The 23,747-nt window shown below is 33.7% G+C and overlaps 5 protein-coding genes across 6 annotated transcripts in view; 3 read left to right on the top strand and 2 right to left on the bottom strand.

Moving 5' to 3' along the window:
• Nucleotides 1-1,566: 1,566 nt before the first annotated feature.
• On the bottom strand, nucleotides 1,567-8,726 carry LOC106115213 (sorting nexin-30). The gene is made up of 9 exons (XM_013308534.1): nucleotides 8,627-8,726; nucleotides 8,131-8,273; nucleotides 7,770-7,889; nucleotides 6,887-7,028; nucleotides 6,077-6,159; nucleotides 4,839-4,933; nucleotides 3,960-4,081; nucleotides 2,667-2,700; nucleotides 1,567-2,303 (listed from the first exon to the last, which is right to left on the bottom strand). The coding sequence occupies exons 2-9, from the start codon at nucleotides 8,269-8,271 to the stop codon at nucleotides 1,850-1,852; spliced, it is 1,191 nt and encodes a 396-aa protein (XP_013163988.1). The 5' UTR covers nucleotides 8,272-8,273; nucleotides 8,627-8,726; the 3' UTR covers nucleotides 1,567-1,849.
• A 290-nt stretch (nucleotides 8,727-9,016) lies between these two features.
• Cdk9 (Cyclin-dependent kinase 9) lies at nucleotides 9,017-11,514 on the top strand. Its single transcript, XM_013308418.1, has 5 exons — nucleotides 9,017-9,864; nucleotides 9,993-10,078; nucleotides 10,504-10,641; nucleotides 10,940-11,019; nucleotides 11,251-11,514. The coding sequence occupies exons 1-5, from the start codon at nucleotides 9,183-9,185 to the stop codon at nucleotides 11,468-11,470; spliced, it is 1,206 nt and encodes a 401-aa protein (XP_013163872.1). The 5' UTR covers nucleotides 9,017-9,182; the 3' UTR covers nucleotides 11,471-11,514.
• A 715-nt stretch (nucleotides 11,515-12,229) lies between these two features.
• LOC106115239 (zinc finger protein OZF-like) lies at nucleotides 12,230-14,518 on the top strand. The gene is made up of 2 exons (XM_013308566.1): nucleotides 12,230-12,805; nucleotides 13,427-14,518. The coding sequence occupies exons 1-2, from the start codon at nucleotides 12,615-12,617 to the stop codon at nucleotides 14,463-14,465; spliced, it is 1,230 nt and encodes a 409-aa protein (XP_013164020.1). The 5' UTR covers nucleotides 12,230-12,614; the 3' UTR covers nucleotides 14,466-14,518.
• Nucleotides 14,519-15,001: 483 nt separating this feature from the next.
• Nucleotides 15,002-20,293, top strand: LOC106115204 (RE1-silencing transcription factor). The gene is made up of 8 exons (XM_013308523.1): nucleotides 15,002-15,167; nucleotides 15,839-15,911; nucleotides 16,334-16,499; nucleotides 17,075-17,337; nucleotides 17,970-18,178; nucleotides 18,591-18,717; nucleotides 19,281-19,488; nucleotides 19,714-20,293. Exons 2-8 carry the CDS (start codon nucleotides 15,856-15,858, stop codon nucleotides 20,107-20,109), a joined length of 1,425 nt encoding a protein of 474 aa, XP_013163977.1. The 5' UTR covers nucleotides 15,002-15,167; nucleotides 15,839-15,855; the 3' UTR covers nucleotides 20,110-20,293.
• A 1,128-nt stretch (nucleotides 20,294-21,421) lies between these two features.
• LOC106116481 (gamma-interferon-inducible lysosomal thiol reductase-like) overlaps nucleotides 21,422-23,747 on the bottom strand; it is an 11,892-nt gene continuing 9,566 nt past the window's right edge. Inside the window, exon 8 of one of the 2 annotated variants that reach the window (XM_013310353.1) lies at nucleotides 21,422-21,774. In XM_013310353.1, the coding sequence (XP_013165807.1) occupies nucleotides 21,768-21,774 (7 nt within the window). In that variant the 3' untranslated portion in view covers nucleotides 21,422-21,767. 2 annotated transcript variants of the gene reach the window in all.

The following is a 23,747-nucleotide window of genomic DNA, read 5'->3' as shown; positions in this document are numbered from 1 at the left end:
GTCTTGAATTTAAAGTTAAAGATTATAAACTTACTGTAGACTTATTTTAATAAAACACAAACGGTTGTCTATTATATTTATTCAATAAATACCCATATATTTACAATGTTTTTTTTACAATAATATTGTTAAGAAATAAGATGAAATCAAAATAATGAGCCAATTTTGTTCAACAAACAACTCAAAAAAAATTTATAAAAATTATCTTTTAAGACAATATATGTGTACAGATTTTTTATTTAATTTTATTAGAAAATATAATTTCTCATTTCCATTGAATTTAATAACTATATAAACAAAATTAATGGGGCAAAAATGAACCAAAAAAAAATTTTTTTTTTTTGAGCAAAATTGACCTATTATTTTGTATATATTTGATATGATTACAAATATACAAATAAGTGCCTTAAATATATTAATTTTGAAACATTATTATGTTTTATTTCATACACTTGTACCAATTTCCTTTGGTTTAATACAAATTCATCAATATATCAAGACTCAAAAGGACCATAAATATTTAGTAAGTTAACATTCAGTCAGGAATCTACGGTTTTTAGTCGCCATAAACAATATTTCGTATTAAGCAGATTTATTTATATTACAAGGTGATAAACTAACAAATGGTCACCTGAATTCGCCGAAATAGCGAAGCGACTACTACCTTCAATCGACGGAGGAGGAGATGCATAGAAAATAAATATTTCCCCTTCCCATGCGTCCAATTATCTGTCTAATATTTTTATTTTGGGCTCAGAAACCCACAGTAATTGTATGTATGACACTCAGGGGAAGAATACGTACCAAACAATACCTCATAATTCAAAATCGGTTTAGTTGTTAACAATAAAAACATAACAGAGTTGACATCTTTACAAAAATGTCAATTGGATAAATACATGGCTTATATATTATTTCTTAGAAGCCCAATGTGTCTAAAAATGCTATATACTTCTAAACGTGGGTTTCCGAGACCGAAAATCTCTGTATAAAACATCTGAGAGTTTTATATCTCAGAAACCCACTGTGACTTATAATACATTTTATTCTATACTTCACTATACAATTTTTCTACTAAAAGTTACTATAACTGAATTTCCATTGCCAAAAAACATATCGCATCTCTAATAATTTCACAACTTAAAAACCAAATCATTGAGAAATCACATGAAAAAGATAGAAAGATATGTGGGCTAAAATTAAGTCCTACAAACAGGCACACCTCTAAATGGACTGGCTAAAAGGCGTGGTATTTTGTGCCTATTTGATTTTCGCCATTTTGGCGTTGATGGTTTATGATAGTGAATATTTTACTTTTTATTTTACAAACGAAGCTATGAAAATATATTAATAAATGTTTTTTGGCAATAAAAATTCAATATTAATTTATATTTTGACACATTTTTCAATATATACAAATACCAAATTAAATAGAGGTTAAGTAAAAATTAAAAAGAATGTACTTTATACAAATATAAATAAAATGAATCCTATATTATCCAAATAATAATGCACTTACTGTGGGTTTCTGATACCAAAATCTTCATATAAAAACATATCATCATCATCACTTTAAACGGGGATTTTTGTCTCAGAAACCCACAGTTGTGTTCAAATATCATACAAATTCAATTGATAATTTAGACAAAAATGCCTAAATAATGATTGTTTTGTTATTCAACTTTATTAGAGAGATATAATTTTATTATTACATCCCTTCTCATTACTAGCCTATGTTTACTTGTAATTTAGGGGAAAAAAAACAGATTTTCTGAAATTAGACTCACCAATTCAAAAGATCTTCAGACAGCTAAAACTCAAAAACATCCAACAGCACAGTATCACAAACTCAAGATAAGTCCACTTCGGAGAAATCTTGCAACGGATCGGAAACTTTCTCTTCAGTCTTCTCATCAGAATTCACTTGAACACTTGCACTCGACTCTAAATGCACATCAACATTGCCTACAACACTATCATTTACCACTTCACTTATAGAATTTTCAGATGATACTTCCACACTATAATTGTCTAGATCTTCAAAATCCTTGTCTGTTGGTGTATCTGCTCTGCATTTTGACGATGATAAATTCTGTACAGCAGTCTTTGATACTGTTTTGAAGATCTCGGAGACATCAGACCCTGTAGCCAGTCTGAGTGCCTGCTGCCAGCCAGCCAGGGTCTGAGCGTGCGTGTTGACTTGTCTGTCAGCCAACTCGAGGAGTAGAGATTTGACTTCAGCTCTTGTCTTTGGTATCCAATCGGAGAGTTCTGAACGGAGTGCTTCTGAAGCTTGTTCTAACCTGGAAGTTGCAAGATAATTTATTAATGTGTTTAGAGGATATGCATATGAAGGGGGTAGACTCGGATATGACGACTAATAGAGATGTATGGAGGAGTAGTACATACTGTGCCGACCCTCGATAGGTATTACGGCAGGTTGATGATGATGATGTTTAGAGTTATTTTGTACATAGCTGTTGCCTGCGACTTAGTCTGTGTTGAATTAAAAAATAAACTTAATTAGAAGTCTTTGTATTCTTCCCGACTAAGTTCTATGCTAAATTACAGCGAGATCCATGCAGCTGTTCTGGAGCTACCTTCTAACATCCATCCATCCATACATTCGCATTTATAATATTAATAATTAGTAAAAAAGTACTTACTTGTTGTGCAAGTCATCTGTATTCCCTCCAGATACGTAAGCAGCTGAAAATAAAAAATCATATTACAATCCAAGGAGCGACGGTGGCTCAGTGGTCAAGCACTTGACTTGCAATCTGTAGGTCCTGGGTTCGAATCCCGCCATGTAGCAATGTGTTACATATGTACATTTATCTTATGTTGTTAGTGTGAAGGAAAACATCGTGATGCTGCACATATCTGTGAATGTCAAAGATATGTGTGAAGTCACTGCACTTGGTCAGCATTCACTATCACATAGTCACATAACTTAGGGTAGACTCCGAGCCCCTCAGTGGGGACGTATAGTGAGCTGATGACGATGATTACAATCCAATAATCAATTCAAAACAAACATTTTGATAGCGTGTTCTAATCAGACTCCAGCGCCATCTATCTCTCACCATGTAAAGCGTTTCTGTGTCGTATTTTGTGCGTGTGCGCACGTGCGTACGCTGCAAGCAAGGGGAGTGCAGCTCGGTGACGCAGCGGGGCTCCGGCGCGCGCGTTCGCGGCGGCGCACGCCCCGCCAGCCAGCGCAGCACCCGCAGCGCCCCACGCACCACATGCACCTCGCAAACTGCATACATACACTAAATATATTAATCAAATCAGAATATTATAAGATACATTTTTATTTTAATACTAGCTATCGCACGCGACTATCAACACGCAATTAAAAAAACTTAAGTAGTCTATGTGTTCTTCCAGACTATGTTCTATATGTATAACAAATTTCATCAAGATCCGTTCACCCCTTCCGGAGATACCTTCTAACAAATTCCATCTAAACATTCACATTTATAATATTAGTAAGACTACAAACTAACTAAAACACTTTTTTTTAATTAATTTACAAAATTTATCATAAAAACATTTGCAACTTGATAAGCGAGAAACCAGAAAAGACCCGGATAACTTGCTTATAGACCTATCTTATCCAAATTTCTCTTTTATAAAGGTTTCTTGCTTATTTAACTTCAAATGTATATATATTAAATAAAGTATATAATACTAGCTTTCGCCCGTGACTCCGTCCGCGTCGATATATATATAAAAAAACTTAATATATAGATATGTTAAATAACTTGTTGAAAATAATTCTCATCATAAATTTAAAAAAAAAAATGAATAAATAGTATCCTATGTCCGTCTCCTAGCTCTAAGCTACCTCCTCAACAATTTTCAGTCATATCGGTAAAGTCGTTCTTGAGTTATAAATAGTGTAACTAACACCACTTTCTTTTATATATATATAGATATAAAATACCTCATATATTCCCCGCTGAGTGCTACAGAACCTTTGTACAATTTAGTTGTAAGCGAGCAGAGTGTGGTCAGCTTCTGCTCTAAAGACTGCAAATAGTCCGCTGCTGCTGTGAACTCTGGGTCTTGTACTCTGAAAAAAAAAAACTTTTAAAGAAAAAAAGCAAGAGAAATTATTAGAACCCTTAAAAAACATATTGGGGCTCCTGGATTCAAGCTTGGAGGTCTTTGATTCCACATTGAGCCCCTTATTGGGGGTCCATGATGCCATACTCGGGTCTTTAATCCCATATTGGGGGTCTTGACCTCATATTAAAGATCCCATGTTATTTGGGGGTCTAGGGAATACCTAAGGGTTTTGGGGGTTTATCTCAATATTGGGGACTTTGACCCCATATTGGGGGTCCTTATTCCATGTTTGCGGGTATTAAACTGAAACCAGTCCTTCGCCTTTTCGTCAAATTTACTTAGTAGAGCGAGCTTTAACATCTTCGCAGGAATTCTTCCGGCTCGTCCGGTGAAATACCACGACCATACAGAAGATACGCCTCAAGTGGAAGCTTTCCGCGTACAGTCTGATGAGTGTGTGTCCCGGAGACCGAATTTACTCCTCTTTCCCTTCCCAAACTTTTTCTTAAAAGGAAAGAATGGGAAGTGGAAGTGAACTTTCCGGATGAGATGCATGGGAAGGGAAAATATTTTATTTCTGTGCACTCTCTCCTGCAGATTAAAGGTAGGCAAGGTATATGCAATTGCGTATGTCTATGGGCAACGGTCACTTCGCTATTTCAGCGATTTCAGGTGACTGCTCGCTCGTTTGACATCTTATGATATAAAAAAAAACATAATAATTTGACATGCAAATATCTGTATGTATATAAATGTCTCACCTAGCTCCATTAGGTGCTGGTTTAGATTCTCCGCTGCCGTACAAAGCACTACTAAGACCCCAAAGATTTAATGCATTATTTTCACTCTTGAATACCTGAAAATAATCACACATACAATCAAGAGGAAATTAATTTAAAAGAGAAATTTCTTTCAACTAAAAACATATCTTATATCTTTAAATGATCAATTCTTGTATATACAGGTGTACCAAAAGGTTACGTACATAGGAAGGGGGATGATAGGGGTGGTCACAAGGGTCACCAGAAAAATTAAATAAAAATTCCCCTCTGGGTATTAATAAAAATAAAGGGCATTTTTTAAAAACTTAAAAATTTTACACCTTCTGGGGCAATTTTAATTTTGTTTAAAATCTTTCTTAGTTGTATTGTTTTTTTTTATTTCATATTGATAAAGGGTTATTGACGACAACGTAATAGCTTTTTTTTAAATGTAGCAATATTTGTAGGTCATCGGTTACAAAATTGCCCCAGGAGGTGTAAAATTTTTAAGTTTTTAAAAAATGCCCTTTATTTTTTTTAATACCCAGAGGGAAATTTTTATTTAATTTTTTTGGTGACCCTTGTGACCACCCCTATCATCCCCCTTCCTATGTACGTAACCTTTTGGGACCTGTATATATATATAATTGTAATCTCGGAATCGGCTCCAAAGATTTTCATAAAATTTAGTATATAGGGGGTTTCGGGGGCGATAAATCGATCTAGCTAGGAATCATTTTTAGAAAATGTCATTTTATTCGTGTTTTATCGATAATCAACTTAAACATAAACTTAACTTTTTCTATCGGTAAGATGGAAAAATATTATTCATATTTCATCATTTTATTAGTAATTCCTACTTAAATATAATTTACAAAAAAATACAATTTTCGGTCATCCAGATTTTTATTTATTAAATTGACAAAATAATAAAATATAATATTACTAATATTATAAATGCAAATGTTTAAATGTTTGTTAGAAGATATCTCCGGAATGGCTGAACAGATCTCGCTGAAATTTATCACAGATGTAGAACATAGTCTGGAAGAACACATAGACTACATAAAGACGAATCAATGTACTAATTAAGGCTCACAGATAGTATAAGAAAATATAGAGATTAATTTGGATACAAAAGTAGACGGAAGAAAGTGGATATGTTAGAGAAAGGAGCTGATAGACATAAATGGAAGAATACAATATCTTTTTTTACAGCTATTGGGTCGTAGAAATACCTTATCAAATTCTTCATCAGGTGTGGTAACAAACAGTCTGAAGTCCTCGCTATGTGTCAATATGGGGTGCTTCGCCACTCGATCTGGAGCATACAATATATATTTTATTTAATTCATTCATCATCAGCTCACTATACATCCCCACTTAGGGACTCGGAGACTACACTAAGGGGTGATTAACTTATCAAATAAATTAAATAATAATACATTGATTTAATTTTGAATACTTAGTGATAAAATATCACAAAAGGTCACTTGATTTTAATCCACGGAGGAGAGGATGCACAGAGAGAAAAAATATCTTCCCTTTCCATGCATCCTCTCATCCGGAAAGTCCACTTTCACTTCCCATCCTTTCCTTAAAAGAAAAGGCTGGGAAGGGGGAAAGTCATAAAATTGCAACTAAAAAATGGTTAAAAGTGTCTTTGTTAATTAGAAGGTTCTGTTCTGTCTGTACGTTTCAACACAACTGTTAGCAAGTAAATCCGAAAATGAGCCAATGTATTGACTCAACACTAGCCTTACTAAAATGTCGACGTTTATGTCCCCTCACTAATCAATCTGACTTCACTTTGTTACGAAAGCACGTCATTCGCGACAAATGATTTTAACTCTCTCGATGGCTGGCAATCCACAAGCGTGTGGTTTGCGCGAAACTTCCTGCCTCGCACAGCCTCGACCGGCAACGCATCTGCGGTTCTTTTGGTATTGCTGATGTCCATGGGCGTAGTTGAACACCTCGGTGTTCCCTATGCTCGTTTGCCCCCTTCTGTTTTATAAAAAAAACTAATAATGTCTAAAACTACATACCTAAGAATGCGTGCAATGCCAACGCACGTATATGTACAAAAGCTGGCTGGTATCTGTCCAGCTGCTGGCGCGCGGAGTGCAGCGGCGGCAGCGCTGGCGGCGCCAGTAGCGGAGCACCCGCACACAGCCTTCGGTGAAGCAACTAACACACACACTTAACAATTTATCACTGATAAGCTTTCACCAGCAGCTCACCAGCGGAATTAAAAAACATATTTTTAACAATTCATATTAGCTCATGTTAAGGGTAATTAGGCTATAGTCAACCACGCTGGTCAAGTGCGGGTTGACTTCACACATATCATTGACTTTCTCAGATATGTGCAGCATCACGATGTTTTCCTTCACCGTAAGAACTTCGAATAAATGTACATATGTAAATCGGAAATCGAAAAACACATTGGTACATGGCGGGATTCAAACTCAGGGTAGGCTCCGAGCCCCTCGGTGGGGACGTATAGTGAACTGATGATGATTAGCTCATGTTAGTAGTAATATAGCTTACTAACAGTAAAAGAATTATTCAAATCAGTTCAGTAATTTCAATATCTAAATGCAAACAACCAAACAAATCTTTACTTTTTATAATATAAGTATAGATTAATAGGATGGATCGTCAGTTACTCAGTTGTCAAGCAATTGACCCAACTGGACCGTAATCAAAAACGTCCAACTACGATCCCCTCCATGTAAGAATGTCATATGTATTTATCTTATATTTTTACAGTCATGGAAAACATTGTGTAGCTGCACATATATCAAAGATTTGTATGAAGTGTTACCGCACTGGGCCATTGACTATGGCTGTCACTCGTATATTGGGTAGGCTAAGTTTTGTAGCTAAATAAGGAGATTCAAACGTAATAATGATATTATTTCATACCTTGAAATGATTGTACCGTCTTCTAACAAATGATGGAGTCGGCCATCGAGCACACACGCAGCGTACCCGGTACGTCACAAAAGTTTCTAATGTTGACAACTGCTTCATTGGTGCATCTACCTACAAACCGGAATTAACATTTTAAAACTTATACAATGAAAGTAGATAGTGCTAAAATGACATAATTTAATGTTCTTACGGTGAAAACATTGTGATGCTGCACATATCAGTGAAGAAATGTCAAAGATACGTGACAATGACCTAGTCACTAACTTAGGGTAGGCTGCAAGCCCCATAACTTATATTTTTTTTATTATCGAACACCTAATATAAAAAAATCAGTTTGTTTACTAGCAGTTACCTTGACAGCAATATCATAGCCATGCTCCATAATCAAGGGGGCTCCATCCACCGCATCATCAGTGACACTAGGAGCCTCCATGTCCTCTGTGATGTCCCCATCGTTCAGGTCTAGCACTGCTGAGCTGGAGTCACTCGCCATTACTAAAGTTTTAAATAAATACGCTATAAACTTAGAAAAAAATATGTAAATATATCGACGGTCGAGAACTTTACGTAAATAAATAAGATTTATTGAACAATTAAATAAATAGCAAATGATAAGTGACTTTATATCTTTGTGGGCGTACAATACGGATGACGCATTCTGAAAAATACAATTTTAAACTAATTTCATAAACCGATAACAAAAAAACAAAGATAAAAACATGATATACAAAGAGTTGGCCTATTTTCCATTTTTGGATCAATACTGCATAGAAAGCTATCGATGTACAAAAGCATCTTGTACTTAGAAAAGGCAATAAATATAAATAGATCATGATTGGACTAAATACCTTTTATACGAAAATTTAGGAAGAATTAAATTCCTTTATTGTAGACAGTGAAAATTTTCAAATATCCAAAACTAAGACACCTTCATGACTTGACGCGACTGCTGACTTGACATTTATGACATTTCATAACTGTCAATTCAATTTAATCGATGATTTTTAAACAGATAACCTAAAGTAAACACCTAAACTTTACTTAATTTTCCTGATTTAAAAATCGTTTGATGAATACGTAAAATGAAATTCGAAGAGCCTATCTGAAAAAATGGAAACAGAAATCTTCTTAACATATAAAAAGTTTATTGCATTTATGATGTGTGTTTAATGACTGCAGAAATTTAATTATTTTTTATCTTTATCTATTTGACTCTGACACTTGCTTAACACTTCGTGACTTCTTGACTTTGTCATCTTTACAAGTTTTGACGTTTTTAATTTCCAATTTCTTATGATATAAACGTTTCTGTATCATAGAAATTTAATGAAAATAAAAGAAAGTTCTAACAAATAAAACTCTTAACACCGTTCTTCCGTTACAACAGCCATAATTGCTTCCAAAATGCAAAACGTTAACGCTCAGCGGGAGCCAGCTCCCGTCTTGAGCACAAGTTCGACAATTCTAAATATGAGAGAAAAAGAAAAATACATTGAAGACTTTGACTTTCCCTTCTGCGACGAGTCTTCCAAGTACGAGAAAGTCGCCAAAATAGGTCAAGGCACCTTTGGTGAAGTTTTCAAAGCACGAGCAAGGAATAGTAGTAAGAAATTCGTTGCGATGAAAAAAGTACTTATGGACAACGAAAAAGAAGGCTTTCCCATAACAGCTCTGCGTGAAATTAAAATTTTACAACTTCTCAAACACGATAATGTCGTCAATTTAATAGAAATATGTCGTACAAAAGCGACATTGCATAATAAATATCGTTCGACATTTTATTTAGTATTCGATTTTTGTGAACACGATTTGGCGGGTTTGCTATCAAATGTTAATGTTAAATTTAGTTTAGGAGAAATTAAAAAGGTTATGCAGCAATTGTTGAATGGTTTATATTATATACATAGTAATAAAATATTACATAGAGATATGAAAGCAGCTAATGTGTTGATAACAAAGAATGGTGTGTTAAAGTTGGCAGATTTCGGTCTAGCTCGAGCCTTCAGCGTTGCGAAGGCTGGACAAGTCAACAAATATACTAACAGAGTGGTCACATTGTGGTATAGACCACCGGAGTTGTTATTAGGTGAGTTAGACAAACAAAAATCCCTTTAAAACTATGTTGTTACTTGTATGGAGGTTTTATATTCATTTGTATGACAAATTATCACTGGCTACTTGCACATTTGCCATTAAAGTATAAAAAAATTGCAGGTGATAGAAATTACGGTCCTCCCGTAGATATGTGGGGTGCTGGATGCATTATGGCGGAAATGTGGACTAGATCGCCTATTATGCAGGTTAGCAAAGTAACATGTGTTATCTTCAACATATATGTTAATGACTCATTTCTAATCACTAATAGCCTAATGGTTAAGGGTATGGATTTTCGATCATATGGCCGAGAGTTCGAATCCCGTGATTCGACTATTGTCGTAACTAGGAATGGTACAAGAAATATTGTTAATTAACAAAAATCTGATAATATTGTCAAAAAGAAAAAAAAATCCAACACCTAAATTAAGTAAAAATTAAATTCCATGCAATGCGGCAAATACCAAATTTCAGACTTTTAATTATTTTGAGAAATTACTGCAAACTTTATATTTAAAAGACATTTACCAGGAATCATAGAGAATTAACGAGTATCATTGTAAACTGCAGTTTCTCTATATCTAAGGGATTGTGCTAGAACCAGATTTTTTGACCATCTTTTTAATCCCAGGGTCCTACAGAACAGCAGCAATTGATCTTAATATCCCAACTATGTGGTTCCTGCACACCTGATGTGTGGCCAGGAGTTGAGAACCTGGATCTGTACAATAAAATGGAACTCCCCAAGGGCCAGAAGAGGAAGGTCAAGGTTTGTGAAAATAATAATTTTGCTGATACAGTTATGGGTGACTAGGCCATAGTCAATGCTGGCCCAGTGCGGGTTAACTGCACACATATCTTTGACTTTTTCAGAAATGTGCAGCATCACAATGTTTTCCTTCACTGTAAGATTGTTAGATGCGTATGAAATTTTAACTAAGACACATTAATGCATGGAGGCGATCAAACCTAGATTTTGATCTGGCCGGGCTGGTCAAATGTCAACTGCACCATAAACCCTTCAATTGATTAAAATTTGATTATTATATCACTTTATATTGTTTCAGGAACGCCTAAAGCCTTATGTTAAGGACCCATATGGTTGTGATTTACTCGACAAATTGCTGCAATTGGATCCTGCAAAACGGTAATAAATAAAAAACTTATAGCTTAATTCGGTTAATACAATTTTTATTTTACTAGTTTTTGACACTGATATTTAGTGGGGTGGTAAATGCACTACGCATCTGCGGTTCCTCTGGTATTGCTGATGTCCATGGGCGTCGTTGAACACCTCGGTGTCCCTCTGCTCCTTTACCCTCTTGTTATATTTAAAAAAATATATGTGCACAAGCTTATTAAAATAAATTTATTACAGATATGATGCAGACACGGCGTTGAATCATGATTTCTTCTGGACGGACCCTATGCCATGTGATTTAGCGAACATGCTCGCCCAACACACACAGAGTATGTTCGAATACTTAGCGCCACCACGGAGGCCAGCACACTTGCGTCATCATCATCACGTCGCTGGTGCACAGGCGAAGCCCTCGCAACCCGTTGCTGATTCTGGGTACCAGGACCGTGTCTTCTGAGCGGTCAGACGCCGGTCCCGACATCGCGGGGCAAAGCCCTAATTGTGACAAGCTTTAGGTGACTGTGAATAGTGTGGGGATTGGTAAAACGAAGTGAAATGTGTAAAATAAGTGAAATTGTTTGATCCAGTTAAGTAATTAGTTACTTATGTACATTTTGAGGTATGTAACGTAATTTTGTACTGACTTGCAATATGGCAACCCCACATTTTATGTCTCCTAGAGCTGACAAGTGACAATAGACACTGTAAGGGTGAATTAAATGTTAAGAAAAATGAAAGGGACAAGTGAAAATAGTGTAATATGCCATCTCTATTTTTGTCTTTGATTAGAAAGTGATAGGTATATTTCTTAGTTATTACAGTTTGACTAAAAATTGTATGTGAAATCTGTATGGAATGTGTATGATGTAAGGTAAACTACCATGATAAAGCATTTATATTTTTGTATGTGTAAATATTGACTCCACAAAAAATATTTTAAAATTATAAAAAATGTTAACTTAGAAAAAATATAAAAACAGTTTGCATTGTATAAAATATAATAATTTTACTAGATAAATGCTTTCGAGTAAATATAATAAGGGAAAATTGTTTCTACTAGTTCGTAAATAACTAATCTTTGACCAAGTTCTAAAAATAGGTTATGTATTTGTCTGAATGTTTTGTATGTATAAAATTATAAAAGATTAGTTAAGCCTATTTTTTTTTATTTTGCACTATCTTACTAATATTTTAAATGCGAAGATAAGGATCGGTTATCTGAAGATATCACCAGAACAGATGCATGTATCACTAAAATTTGGCATAGATGTAGGTAGAACATAGGAAAAATATATTATGATAGCAGGTTTTCAATATGAATCGAAGCGCAATGATGTAAACAAATATAAACAGAATAATAAATAATATATGTAAACTAAATCGATTATTAAATTGCCTTAACTTTTTGTAAATCGTCATGCAAATTACGACCTCAATAGCAATTCAATTTAAATCTGGTCACACTGCCCAAAGTAAGAAAGGAAGTGTCAATGTCAAAAAAGTTTCGTCAACTGAAAACCGATCGTAGTTTTTGAAAAGTTTTAGTTTGTATTTGTGAAGATATTTTCTTTATATCTTATTAGTAATAACGACATAGAAAAATGCAAGAAAATGTTACAGACTTAATATCACCGCGAACAAAGGATAACCATAATAATAATTTAAAAGAACTGAAGATTATATTGAACCGTAACGATTGCATTGTTAATTCGTATTTAAAGGGATCAAATAACAATATAAGTAAATTACAAGAAAGTAATACCAAAGAATACAAACCAAGAAAAAGTATGAAGTAAGTTTCTTACAAGTTTAATTTACTAGCTGTCGCCCGCCATTCCATTAAAAAAATAAAAACTTAATGTGTATTCCATGTGTTCTTCCAGACTATGTTCTACATCTATGCCAAATTTTAGAGAGATCCATACAGTTGTTCGCGAGATATCATCAAACAAACATCTATCCATCTTAACTTTCACATTTATAATATTAGTAAGATTATTAACTAGGAAATATTATGTTTTTATTATAGTAATTAGTAATATACATTACTTCTGCCTAAGCCTTGCTATTAGAAAACTGATCTAGGCTATAGATACAAAATAAGTGAAAGTTATAATTTTGCTACCTAAAGCAATTTAATTCACTGTTTGTTTTTTAATTCACGTAAATATAATGATCATCTTATAGTATAATATAAGTGTATAAAATTGTATAAATAAAAATGTGTCTAACGAAATTTGTGCATGCCTGTTATTGGCATACATATGTAAAATGTTTGTGTGATTTTTGTTTTTCTGCTATTTTTATATGTATGCTGTTGGCCTGTCTTAATAAATAAATAATAATAATAATAATATATAGTTGAATAATGTAACATTTACGAAAGCAATACTTTATAATTGTTTCGTTGCAGATTCTTAGAAGACACTTGTTACAACAGATCACATCCAGAAACAAGTTCGAAATCAAATTTATATAATTCTAAATATTCAGCATACTATTGTGAAGTATGCGGTGATATATTCCAAACAATGCGAGCATTAATGCAACACACACGCTTTCACATCAAGTCCCAAGGAGTTGTGTTCACATGTGCCCTCTGCGGTGAAACATTTGAAACTAATTTAGAACTGATCAACCACAAGGTAGTGCATGATACAGAGGACCATTGCTTTAAATGTAAGAAATGTAAAGTGGCGTACACAAATCACCATGATTACATACAACACAATGTAAGACATATGGATACAGGCCCTTATAAATGCATTGAGTGTTCGTTCACATTTAGCTTAAGAAAGTCCTATAAAAACCACATAACAACACATTATTTGAAACAATATAAATGTAATAAATGCCAAGAAATATTTATACAAAAATGTGATCTTAATAGGCATATAAGAAATAACCATAATCCTGGTATAGATTGTGTTGAATGCGGTAAACATTATCAAACACAGAGAGATCATGACGAACACATGAGTATACATACAGGTGTTAAGACATTCCAATGTTTGTACTGCGGTAAAGGATTCTCAAAAAATCAAGGTAGACGTGTTCATATGAGGAAAATGCATACAAAGTTCGTACCTTACGAATGTACAATATGTTCGGTAGGATTTTATAATGGTTCACAATTAAAATCACATATGATAATTCATAATACGAAGATGAATTACGAATGTAATGATTGTGGTCGTCAATTCTATCATAGAAATAGTATGGTAGAGCATGCAAGACAACATTTAAACTATATGTTATATAAGTGCCCAATATGTAAATGTAAACGACCAACATATCAGAAACTATTAGAACATACAGAGGTGAAGCATATTAAGATCAAAAGATATAAATGTGAATTGTGTAATGTCACATTTATTCTAAAACGTTCCTTATTACGACATTTGAGAACGCATAAACATCGAAATAAGTCTTACGCGACAATGGCGGTTTAGCTATAATATAATTGACAGATTATTATTTCGTAATAAAAGTTATTTTATATGTGTTTTATTGATTTATGACCTTCAGATCTGCCTATGTTTATTAGCCGACTTTAAAAAGATGCTTATCTTACTAATATGCGAATGTTAGAACGGACTGTACGGATTTCAATAAAATTTGCCATACGTATTGAACATAGTCTGGAAGAACACGTAGGCTACGAATTGTTTTTTTTTAATTCGCGTAAGGCTTCGCGGGCGACAACTAGTTTTGAATAGACCGTTTGAATGAAATGTAAATATTTTTTATATAATTGGCAACATATACGTGGACGGCGAATTCACCCTATGTTATTTCTTAACTTGCTGTTCACGGATGTATTTGCAATGGTAAAGTTGCAAATATAGTAATTTTTTAAACGATAATTACTGTGGAAGAATTTATTAAGCGAAATAAAATATAAAAACGATTTATTATTTAAGAAACACAGGTGGGAAGTATTTAAATGTTTGTTTCGGGCAACATTAATAAATGTCAAATTAATAATTTGTGATACTCGTTGATAATTGTTTATCACGTTTATTCTGAAAAAGAAAAACATTTCAGCGATTTAAATTGCAGTAAATATAAACATGGCCTGTAGATATAATAATTTAAACTATATTTCTAGTTATTAAATGTTAGCGGTTCATTTCTGAGCGACACAGACCGAGGTAAGTTTACTTGTTCGTAAATTCTTGTTTATATATTTGCGCGCGAAATTTCTTTTAAAACAAATATATTATTAAGATGCGTTTATAGAAAGACAACGTTGTTGACTGTTTTGTGTCATTTTAATTAGCGTATTATAATTTTTGTCGCATCTTATTCTGAAAATCGCTTCGAAAGTTAAATCGTTACATTAGCGTGTTGATGTGGCGAAATGAACCTTAATGCAATAGAAATAATGACTAATTTGTGTTGTCCTATTTGAAACATCAGAATAAGGACGCTTGATGATTTTGTACGGATGTTTTAGTATTATTGAAAATTATTTTAACATTTTGGTTTAATAAATTAATAAAATCTATACATAGTTAGTTTTTATGTATTTTGCGAAAGGAAGATACGTGTAACGGAGTGAAATCGGATTATAAGAATATCTCGTATACTACTTCTTAGTTGAAACAAACATTAACTTTGTAAATAACTTGCTGTTACTCCCGAAACCATACACGCGAAATTTAAAAAAATAATAATTAGTAGTCTATGTGTTCTTCCAGACTATGTTCTACATCTATGCCAAAATTCATCAAGATCCATTAAACCGTACCGGAGATACCTTCTAATATCCATCTAAATATTCGTATTTTTAATATTAGTAAGATTTCAATTGCCATTACAGAATCACGGATAAGGATCATGGCAAAATCATGCTGCGTAGAAGGTTGCATTGCCAAAGATGTAGTCTATTTCAGGTGAGTTTTAATTTCTTACTATAATATAAAATTCTTATAAATATTGTTAATTAAAGAACCTAAACTTTACTCCTACAATCAAATTCCCATGACTTCCTTCAAATATGATTAACATCTCATTTTACAAAATTGTTTCGGTTTGTTTATTAAGTAAATTTGTTTTAGTTCAAAGAAATTTATTCCATTACAATCCTGGATAAGCTAAAGTCCAAGCAATGGGGATATTTTTCTCCTATATAGAGGTTTTTCTCTTTTACAAAGGTTGTCTATTGGGACCAGACGGAGAGTCATTGTCTTATAGAGGTTTCTCGGTTATTCACATCTTACTTATCTTGTTTCAACTGTATTTTCAATATTATTTCATCATTTTGTCAGGAGAGGATGTAGGCATAAGGAATACTTATGTCTTTTGTTTATTCCAGATTTCCTAACAGCCGAACTCAATGTAAGAAATGGATTGAAGCTATGAATTTAACCAGCAAGCCGTCCTACAACTCTATGATATGCAGCGATCATTTCAGACCGGACGATTATGGTGTAGTTCGCGGTAAAGTCAGGTTAAAACCTAAAGTTGTGCCTATATCACAGGTTAGTTCTTAATCTTTACCTATAAAATATAAGATTTTTTCTCTTAGATGTTTTAAAATGTTACTGGTTTGTCGACAACACTGTTGCTTCATTTCCTCTGCTGGAGACTGTAGGGGTTCCAACTGAACCACTTTGATAATCTCAATCTTATATATAAAATTCTCGTGTCAGAATTTTCGTTGCCATACTCCTCCGAAACGGCTTGACCGATTTATAGCGTTTGTTCTATGTAATCTGCTGAAGGAGATTTATCTTATGTTCTTACGGTGAAGGAAAACATTGTGATGCTGCACATATCTGAGAAGAAATTCAAAGATATATGTGAAGTTAACCAACACATAGTAGTCACCCTTTGGGTAGGTTCCGAGCTCCTCAGTGGGGACATATAGTGAGCTGATGATGAATCTACGGAACAGGTGGACTGATGTTGACGGGATATTGACAGGAAGGTAGCTGGTGCACGCGGGCATGTTATAGGACACTTTTTCATTGTTCCCTGACCGCTAATCATGTGTTTATATAAAACTGAAAGTTCTTACAGTCTGTTCACTGTTTTAATATTTTTTTAATTACAGAATGAACAACAAAAACCAAATGAAATAACAAAAGATAATGCTAATAAAGAAAATAACGATAGTTTAGAAAATCAAAAGATCGTAAACTTCAAGCGGAATAAAGCAGAAGAAATAAAGAATGGCATAGAAGATGTAAATGGAGATGAAAGAAAGGAAGAAATAAAAGATAAGAAAGAAACAGATGCACAGGATACATCTTCTGATGATGAACCCCTTAGTAAACATCAGACTACAAAAGAATCCCCAAAAAAATTGCCGGAAAGGTAAATATTTTTATTAGTATAACTTTGAGCTTTTTTCTGATAAAAATGTCCATGGGAGTTGGATCAAATAATTTTAAGTGATTCGTTACTCGTTTGCTCCCTTCTCCTATAAAAAAAAACAAACTGGGTCATTGTTAAAAAAATGGATTTTTTTTTTGAAATCAAATCGTTAAAATAATGCCAAAAGTCCAAATAACCAAAAGAATATCATAGAAAAGTATCGTAAACTTTAGATATTTGAAAACAAAAATCATCCCTTGAATTTCAAAAGTGACATAGTTTTGTACCCAATTAATCTTTGGTTTCCGAGACCAAAATAGTCATCCTTCACATTATCTCATGTCTCAGAAACCCACAATAACTGAATTTTCAATATTTCAATTCTATTTTTAACTCCTATAGGGTAAATAAGTGAACCTTTCCCTCTCTCTCTCTGCCTAACTGTATACTACAAAGTGATTGAGTCAGCTTTCCCAATCAGTCTCCGCTTCACTCTGTCCACATCATCTGAGACTTGGCATTCACTTATGTCCTTTTTGTGAACTGTTTTTGATAAAAAAGGTATCATTTGATTCATATTCTCCGAGTGTTTTAGTCGTATTTTTTTTTTAAATTAATTTATGTGATTTCAGTATAAATCAATTTGATTTAAATTCAAATACAAATGTAACAATGGACAATGATATAGAAGATATGTTGACTTATTACTCTATAAAGAATAAAAGTCTGTCACACGTACAGACAGAAGAAAATAAGCAAGAGATTAGCCAAGAAAATACAGATTTGCCACCTCAAGAGAATGAACCGCCCCCAGTGTTTATAGAAGTTGCTGCAAATCAAGGTAAAATAAACTAATCCTTTACTTCATCATCAGCTCATACATCCCCACTGAGGGTCTCGTTACCCTAAGTTAACTATGTGATAGTGAATGTTGGTCCAGTGTGTTTCACACATATCTTTGACATTCACAGATATGTGCAGCATCAATATGTTTTACTTCACACTAACAACATAAGATAAATGTACATATGTAAAACACATTAGTACATGACGGGATTCGAACCCAGGACGTGCAGACAAGTCAATTGGTTAACCCTTGAACCACCAACGTTCCCGGAATGGCTGGAATAAATGTTATATTATCACTAATCAGGCTTTAATGGATACAGTTGGCTTTAAAACTCATTTTGTTTCAACTTAATTAATGCAAATTTTACTCCTTCTGCAATAATTCTGATTAATCTATATTCTAGAACAAAATAACCGAGACACAGGCAGCCCGCAAGACTGTCTCATGTTGTTGGAGAGTGTGCAAGTGGAATTGGACCCGAATGAGCTGATGATGTCAGATGTAGATGACAATGGACCTTGTGGTGAACAGTAAGTAGATTAATTAAGATGAGAACTTAACTGTTAGGGATTGGACTATATTTTTAACATATAATGTAAGAAACGAGCAGATATTCACTTCAATTCGCCAAAATGGCGAAGTACCTGCTTCACATAGATCCGCAATTGCAGATGCCTTTAATCGACAGAGGAGGGGGTGTACAGAAAGAGATTATTTTCTCTTCCCTTGCATCATACGGAAAACCAACTTCCAATTCCCATCCTTTAGCTGGCGTCCATAAATGACGTTTACGTAAGAAACTCACATTTTGAAAAATCTCAAGTGAGATTGGGGATGGGGGAGGGGGTTGAATAAAATCTCACATCTCACCAAGGGTGGGGAGGGGCAGAAAATTTAAAAAAACACCTCACGTAATTTATTGACGCCCTCTGACTTATAAGTAAAATGATGGGAAGGAAATAAGGACTAAAGGCATCCGATATGCATGTCCAGGACGGAGTTGAAAGGAAAAGAATAAGGAGATAGTAGAATACAGATTGCACAATACTAGACAAAATATCCCATTATTGTCTACAGGATGTTTCACTTTCAGACCTGAAGATCCAATCAGCTTGTTGACTTCAAGTGATGATGATGATGTCATAATCGAAGAGCCCCATATTGACACAGTGGAGGTGTCAGATGCAACTGACGAGGATGATGTGCCGCTGGTGAAGTTGGTGCCGAAGACATCGAAACTTCGCCCCCGCTGGCGAGCTCCTAATCCCTTTTATAGGAAAGATGTCTGGGGAATTTATCAGGTATATTGTTTTTTTTATCTATATATATAAAAATCAATTGGTGTTCGTTAGTCTCGCTAAAACTCGAGAACGGTTGAACAGATTTATCTTATCTTGGTCTTGAAATCGTGGAGGTCTAGGGAAGTTTTAAAAGGTGAGAAAAATTTGAATAATTCCGCGCAGACAGAGTAACGGGCGACAGCTAGTGTACCAATATAATAAAATCTAAAACAATTTATGTTTCAGTACTTCTGTCCACAATGTAACTACAGGACGCCCAGTAAATCTGAATACAAGGCACACACAATCGAGCACTCGACCGCAGTGTTAGTGTGCCACAGGTGTGCCTTCACAACATCCAGCAAGGTCCAGTATACGAGACATATGAGACGACATAAAGAATCAAGGAGATTCAAATGTCATTTATGTTCGTACAAAGCGAAATATCAAATGAGTCTCGTGTACCATTTAAAGTGTCATGAAAGTGTCGGTGACAAGTGTATGTTCAAATGTGATAAATGTGATTATGTTTCAAGTGTTAAACGGTATTTATTGAAGCATGTGCTTGTGTGTAGTGCGAGGAAAATTAAACCGAGAAGACATAAACGGCCTAAAACTAAAGAGGTAAGACTTTCTAAATAAGTTAACTTTATAGTTATTTGTGGGAACTAAATCTTATTTTAAATGGTTATTTTTTTAATTACCAGGCAAGTAATCTAACTATATGAAATTACGTATTAGTGTCTGTAGGTAATGTTGGAAAGAAAATCCGACATCGTACCGATGTAATGGCGCAACACTAGCCTTATTAAAATGTCAATGTCTATGTCCACTCACTAATCAATCTGACATTTGACTTTGTAAAGAAAACGCGCCATTCGCGCCAAATGATTCTAATTGTCGCGAATGACGTGCTTTCGTTACAAAGTCAAGTGTCAGATTGAATAGTTAGGGGACAAGAACCTCGACATTTTAGTAAGGCTAGTGTTGAGTTAATACATTGGCACGTTTTCGGATTTTCTTCCTAATACAAGCGACAAATTAAGATTTTTCTTCTGGTAATTACAAAGTAATCATGTATATTTTTTTAATATTTAATTTGTATTATTTACCTTTAACAATGTTTCTTTTGCTCAGAAACGTTATAGATAATTTGAAAATGTTTCAATGTTCAAAAAATGGCGGGAAAAAGCTAATATAATTTGATATTTTATAATAAAAATATTTGTCTATCATTCCGAACTTATAAATGTTTAATGCCGAGAATAAACAATGAAATAGAAGATTTTATTTATAAAGAATATTTTTTTGTCTATGTTTTTAATTGTCTGTGCCATTGTGTTATTTTCCCTGTCAGGGGTAAATGTTTTTTTATATAATAAGCCTTATTTGATAATTAAATTAAATAAATGGTTCTCGCTTATTATTAAATAAATTATACTCATTTTTATATTATGTATTTGGGATAAAAAAATAGATAGTAGCCATTGCCCATAACTACTAAACATGCATATAAAATTTCATAAACATCTGTCAAGTTGTTTTAAAGAAGTATGGTAACTAACTCGAAAGAAGTCAACCAACCAGCACTTGTCCAGTGGTTGACTATGGCCTAGTCACCCTTAACTTAGGGTAGGCTCCGAGTCCCTCGGTGGGGATGTATAGCGAGCTGATGATGATGGTATCTAACATTATGACATGAGAATTTTATATATAAGATTGTATTTATAATTGTGGTTTTAATATATGTAAAATTATGTCTGTTTTTATTAATTTATTTACTGTAATATAATTATTTTTTTGCAAATTACTTATAAGATTTATTTTTCTATGTAAATAAAAGTAGTCTAAGTGGACATGTATTTTTAAATTGAATTGTAATTAAATAGTATATAAAATTATTTTTATTTATACAGTAATTATTAGAATGGTTTTAATAAAAAAAAAAACTATAAATAGTTGACAATTTTATATTTTATAAACTTATAAAGTGTCTTAAAACTAAATTATTGTCTTAACTAAGTCTTAAATTGAGTACAAAATTATTTGTAAACTGAAATTATTATTATATCTTGTACTTTTACAAGTAGAAATCAAGTTATAAGTATAATTTAAATTCAATTAGAAAACTATATTGAAATAACAAAATAAATGACGCCTCGTTTTACATAGCCATGATAGTTTCCTAATACTTTAAAAATTGTACTTTTATTGTTAAAAAAATCAATACGAAAACGTAAATAACACCATCTATTGGGGAGAAACTAGAGCTGTGCGTCTTGTTAAGTTTCAAGCTTACATCAACAGATGGCAGGCTTGTTGACGGCGACGCGACACACCACGCCGCGCAGGTCGTTGACCGCCTGGTCCTGGATCGCCTGATCAAATTTCTAGAAGAAGAATTAAAGTAATTAATGTATTGGATAGAATACAAATGCCTATATTTATTCAGATAATTGGTTATTAAGGGAGTACTAACTGGCTGTGGAAGTTAGATTTAAGTTCCTAATATTATTTAGTTTACGAGATGTTAAAAATATAATTTGTATTCAATTTCTCGGTACAATTTTTTTTTATATGATAAGGTGGCAAACGAGCGAAAATGAGGTCTCCGGGACGCACACTCATCAGAGTGTAGTAGGAATAGCTTCCACTTGACGCCTATCTTCTGTGTGGTCGTGGTATTACACCGGGCGAGCCGGGACAATTCCTGCGAACATGTTGAAGCGGGCTCTACCACTGTTATGTCATGCGTCTTGCTAGGGACGAGCGGAACCGAAGAAATGTAAAGTATATGAAAACAATTTCGACATACTAAGATACTTTTAAATTCAATAAAAACTAGATAATTTCTAGACAGTTCTATTCTCTCGTAAATAAGCAATCCCCTCCCCCATAGATCAAGTCTAAATCATCGGCTGGCATCGCTTTTGTGTGTAAATCTTTATTACACAAATAATCAAACATAACAAAATCATGTTTTGATACAATTTAACTGTCACTCACGACGTCGCCCGCGCGGAATTAAAAAGAAAACTTTATGTGTCTTTCCAGACTATATGCCAAATTTCAGCGTGCTCCATGCAGCAGTTCTGGAGGTACATTCTAACATCCATCCATCCAAACATTCGCATTAAGATGAATCGATAAAAAGCCACATAAATCACAAATAATATGACCTTGAGCTATACTGACCTCATTTATAATAATAGTGGGCACGAAGGATAGAGGGCGTTGCACCAAATCAGTCTTGTCTCCATAGGAGGCGAGTAACGCGTCGCCTTGTTCCCCGCTAGCGCAACGCTTTATCTTGTCAGAGTTATTCGATTTGTTCACTTGACCCAAACACTGAAATAAAATAGAAAACAGTTAAATACGAAGTTCTGTAAACATAGAAAAACTGCGCTTCACTAAAAGTTGGAAGGACAAAACAATTTTTAGTCAAACACTTTTTCTTAAATAACATTACCTACCGTTTTTAAATCTCTGTATAAAACATATCGTCATCTCTGTCATTATCTTTGACAAAACAGAGATAACAATATGTTTTAAACAAAGATTTTGTTTTCAGAATACTTGTGTGCGAAAAAAACGTTAAAATGTGTGTACAATTAAAAAAATTTAAGTGGTATTAAAAAATTTCTCTCTTACTGGCTGTTTTTATTACTTATCACACAATTTAAAAAAAATAATCGTAATAGCCGCCATGTTTGTAATTTGACGTTTAACTTTTACTTTTCTGGTTTTGAATCGAAATGTGCAGAAATCTTACCGTATCAAGAGATTTGTCGGGACTCGCGTTGCCCATCAAACACATCACAAGCTCCATTTTGTCTGTATCCTGTAAACTGCGGTCCTTCAGAATACAAGCTTGTACCTGGAAATAACATGTTTTCAGTTAAATTACACTCCCGAAAACAACAAACTTTTGTTCAAAACTTCGTCTGAGAGGAATAAAAGAACTTAATTAGTAGTCTATGTGTTCTTCCAGACTATGTTCTACATTTATGACAAATTTCAGCGAGATCCATACAGCCGGTCCATAGATACCTTCTAACATACATCCATCTAAATCCATTTACAATATTAGTAAAATAATAAACGAAAAGATAAAAAATGGACATATAAAATACTTCGTAATACTAAAATATTTACTTCCTACAGATCCATATAGATAACTCAAAAATTGACAATTTTTTCCATTCCTTAGCAAATAAGCAATACTTTTTTAATAAAAACAATCCTACCACAACCCCCCCCCCCTCCTTCCCTCTACATCT

The sequence above is a fragment of the Papilio xuthus genome, unplaced genomic scaffold (assembly GCF_000836235.2).
Source record: "Papilio xuthus unplaced genomic scaffold, Pxut_1.1 DF829660.1, whole genome shotgun sequence".
NCBI lineage: Eukaryota > Metazoa > Arthropoda > Insecta > Lepidoptera > Papilionidae > Papilio > Papilio xuthus.
This window is presented reverse-complemented; position numbering and strand designations above follow the sequence as displayed.

Excerpts from the sequence above, each read along its gene's own strand:
- LOC106115213 (XM_013308534.1), bottom strand. The coding sequence starts at position 8,271 with ATGGCGAGTGACTCCAGCTCAGCAGTGCTAGACCTGAACGATGGGGAC. Across the intron at positions 7,029-7,769 it reads GACGGTACAATCATTTCAAG|TTGCTTCACCGAAGGCTGTG; the intron begins GTATGAAATAAT and ends TGTGTGTGTTAG. Across the intron at positions 6,160-6,886 it reads GGCATTGCACGCATTCTTAG|ATCGAGTGGCGAAGCACCCC; the intron begins GTATGTAGTTTT and ends TGTATGCTCCAG.
- Cdk9 (XM_013308418.1), top strand. The coding sequence starts at position 9,183 with ATGCAAAACGTTAACGCTCAGCGGGAGCCAGCTCCCGTCTTGAGCACA. Across the intron at positions 10,079-10,503 it reads CTAGATCGCCTATTATGCAG|GGTCCTACAGAACAGCAGCA; the intron begins GTTAGCAAAGTA and ends TTTTAATCCCAG. Across the intron at positions 11,020-11,250 it reads CAATTGGATCCTGCAAAACG|ATATGATGCAGACACGGCGT; the intron begins GTAATAAATAAA and ends AATTTATTACAG.
- LOC106115239 (XM_013308566.1), top strand. The coding sequence starts at position 12,615 with ATGCAAGAAAATGTTACAGACTTAATATCACCGCGAACAAAGGATAAC. Across the intron at positions 12,806-13,426 it reads AAACCAAGAAAAAGTATGAA|ATTCTTAGAAGACACTTGTT; the intron begins GTAAGTTTCTTA and ends GTTTCGTTGCAG.
- LOC106115204 (XM_013308523.1), top strand. The coding sequence starts at position 15,856 with ATGGCAAAATCATGCTGCGTAGAAGGTTGCATTGCCAAAGATGTAGTC. Across the intron at positions 17,338-17,969 it reads CCAAAAAAATTGCCGGAAAG|TATAAATCAATTTGATTTAA; the intron begins GTAAATATTTTT and ends ATGTGATTTCAG. Across the intron at positions 18,718-19,280 it reads AATGGACCTTGTGGTGAACA|ACCTGAAGATCCAATCAGCT; the intron begins GTAAGTAGATTA and ends TTTCACTTTCAG.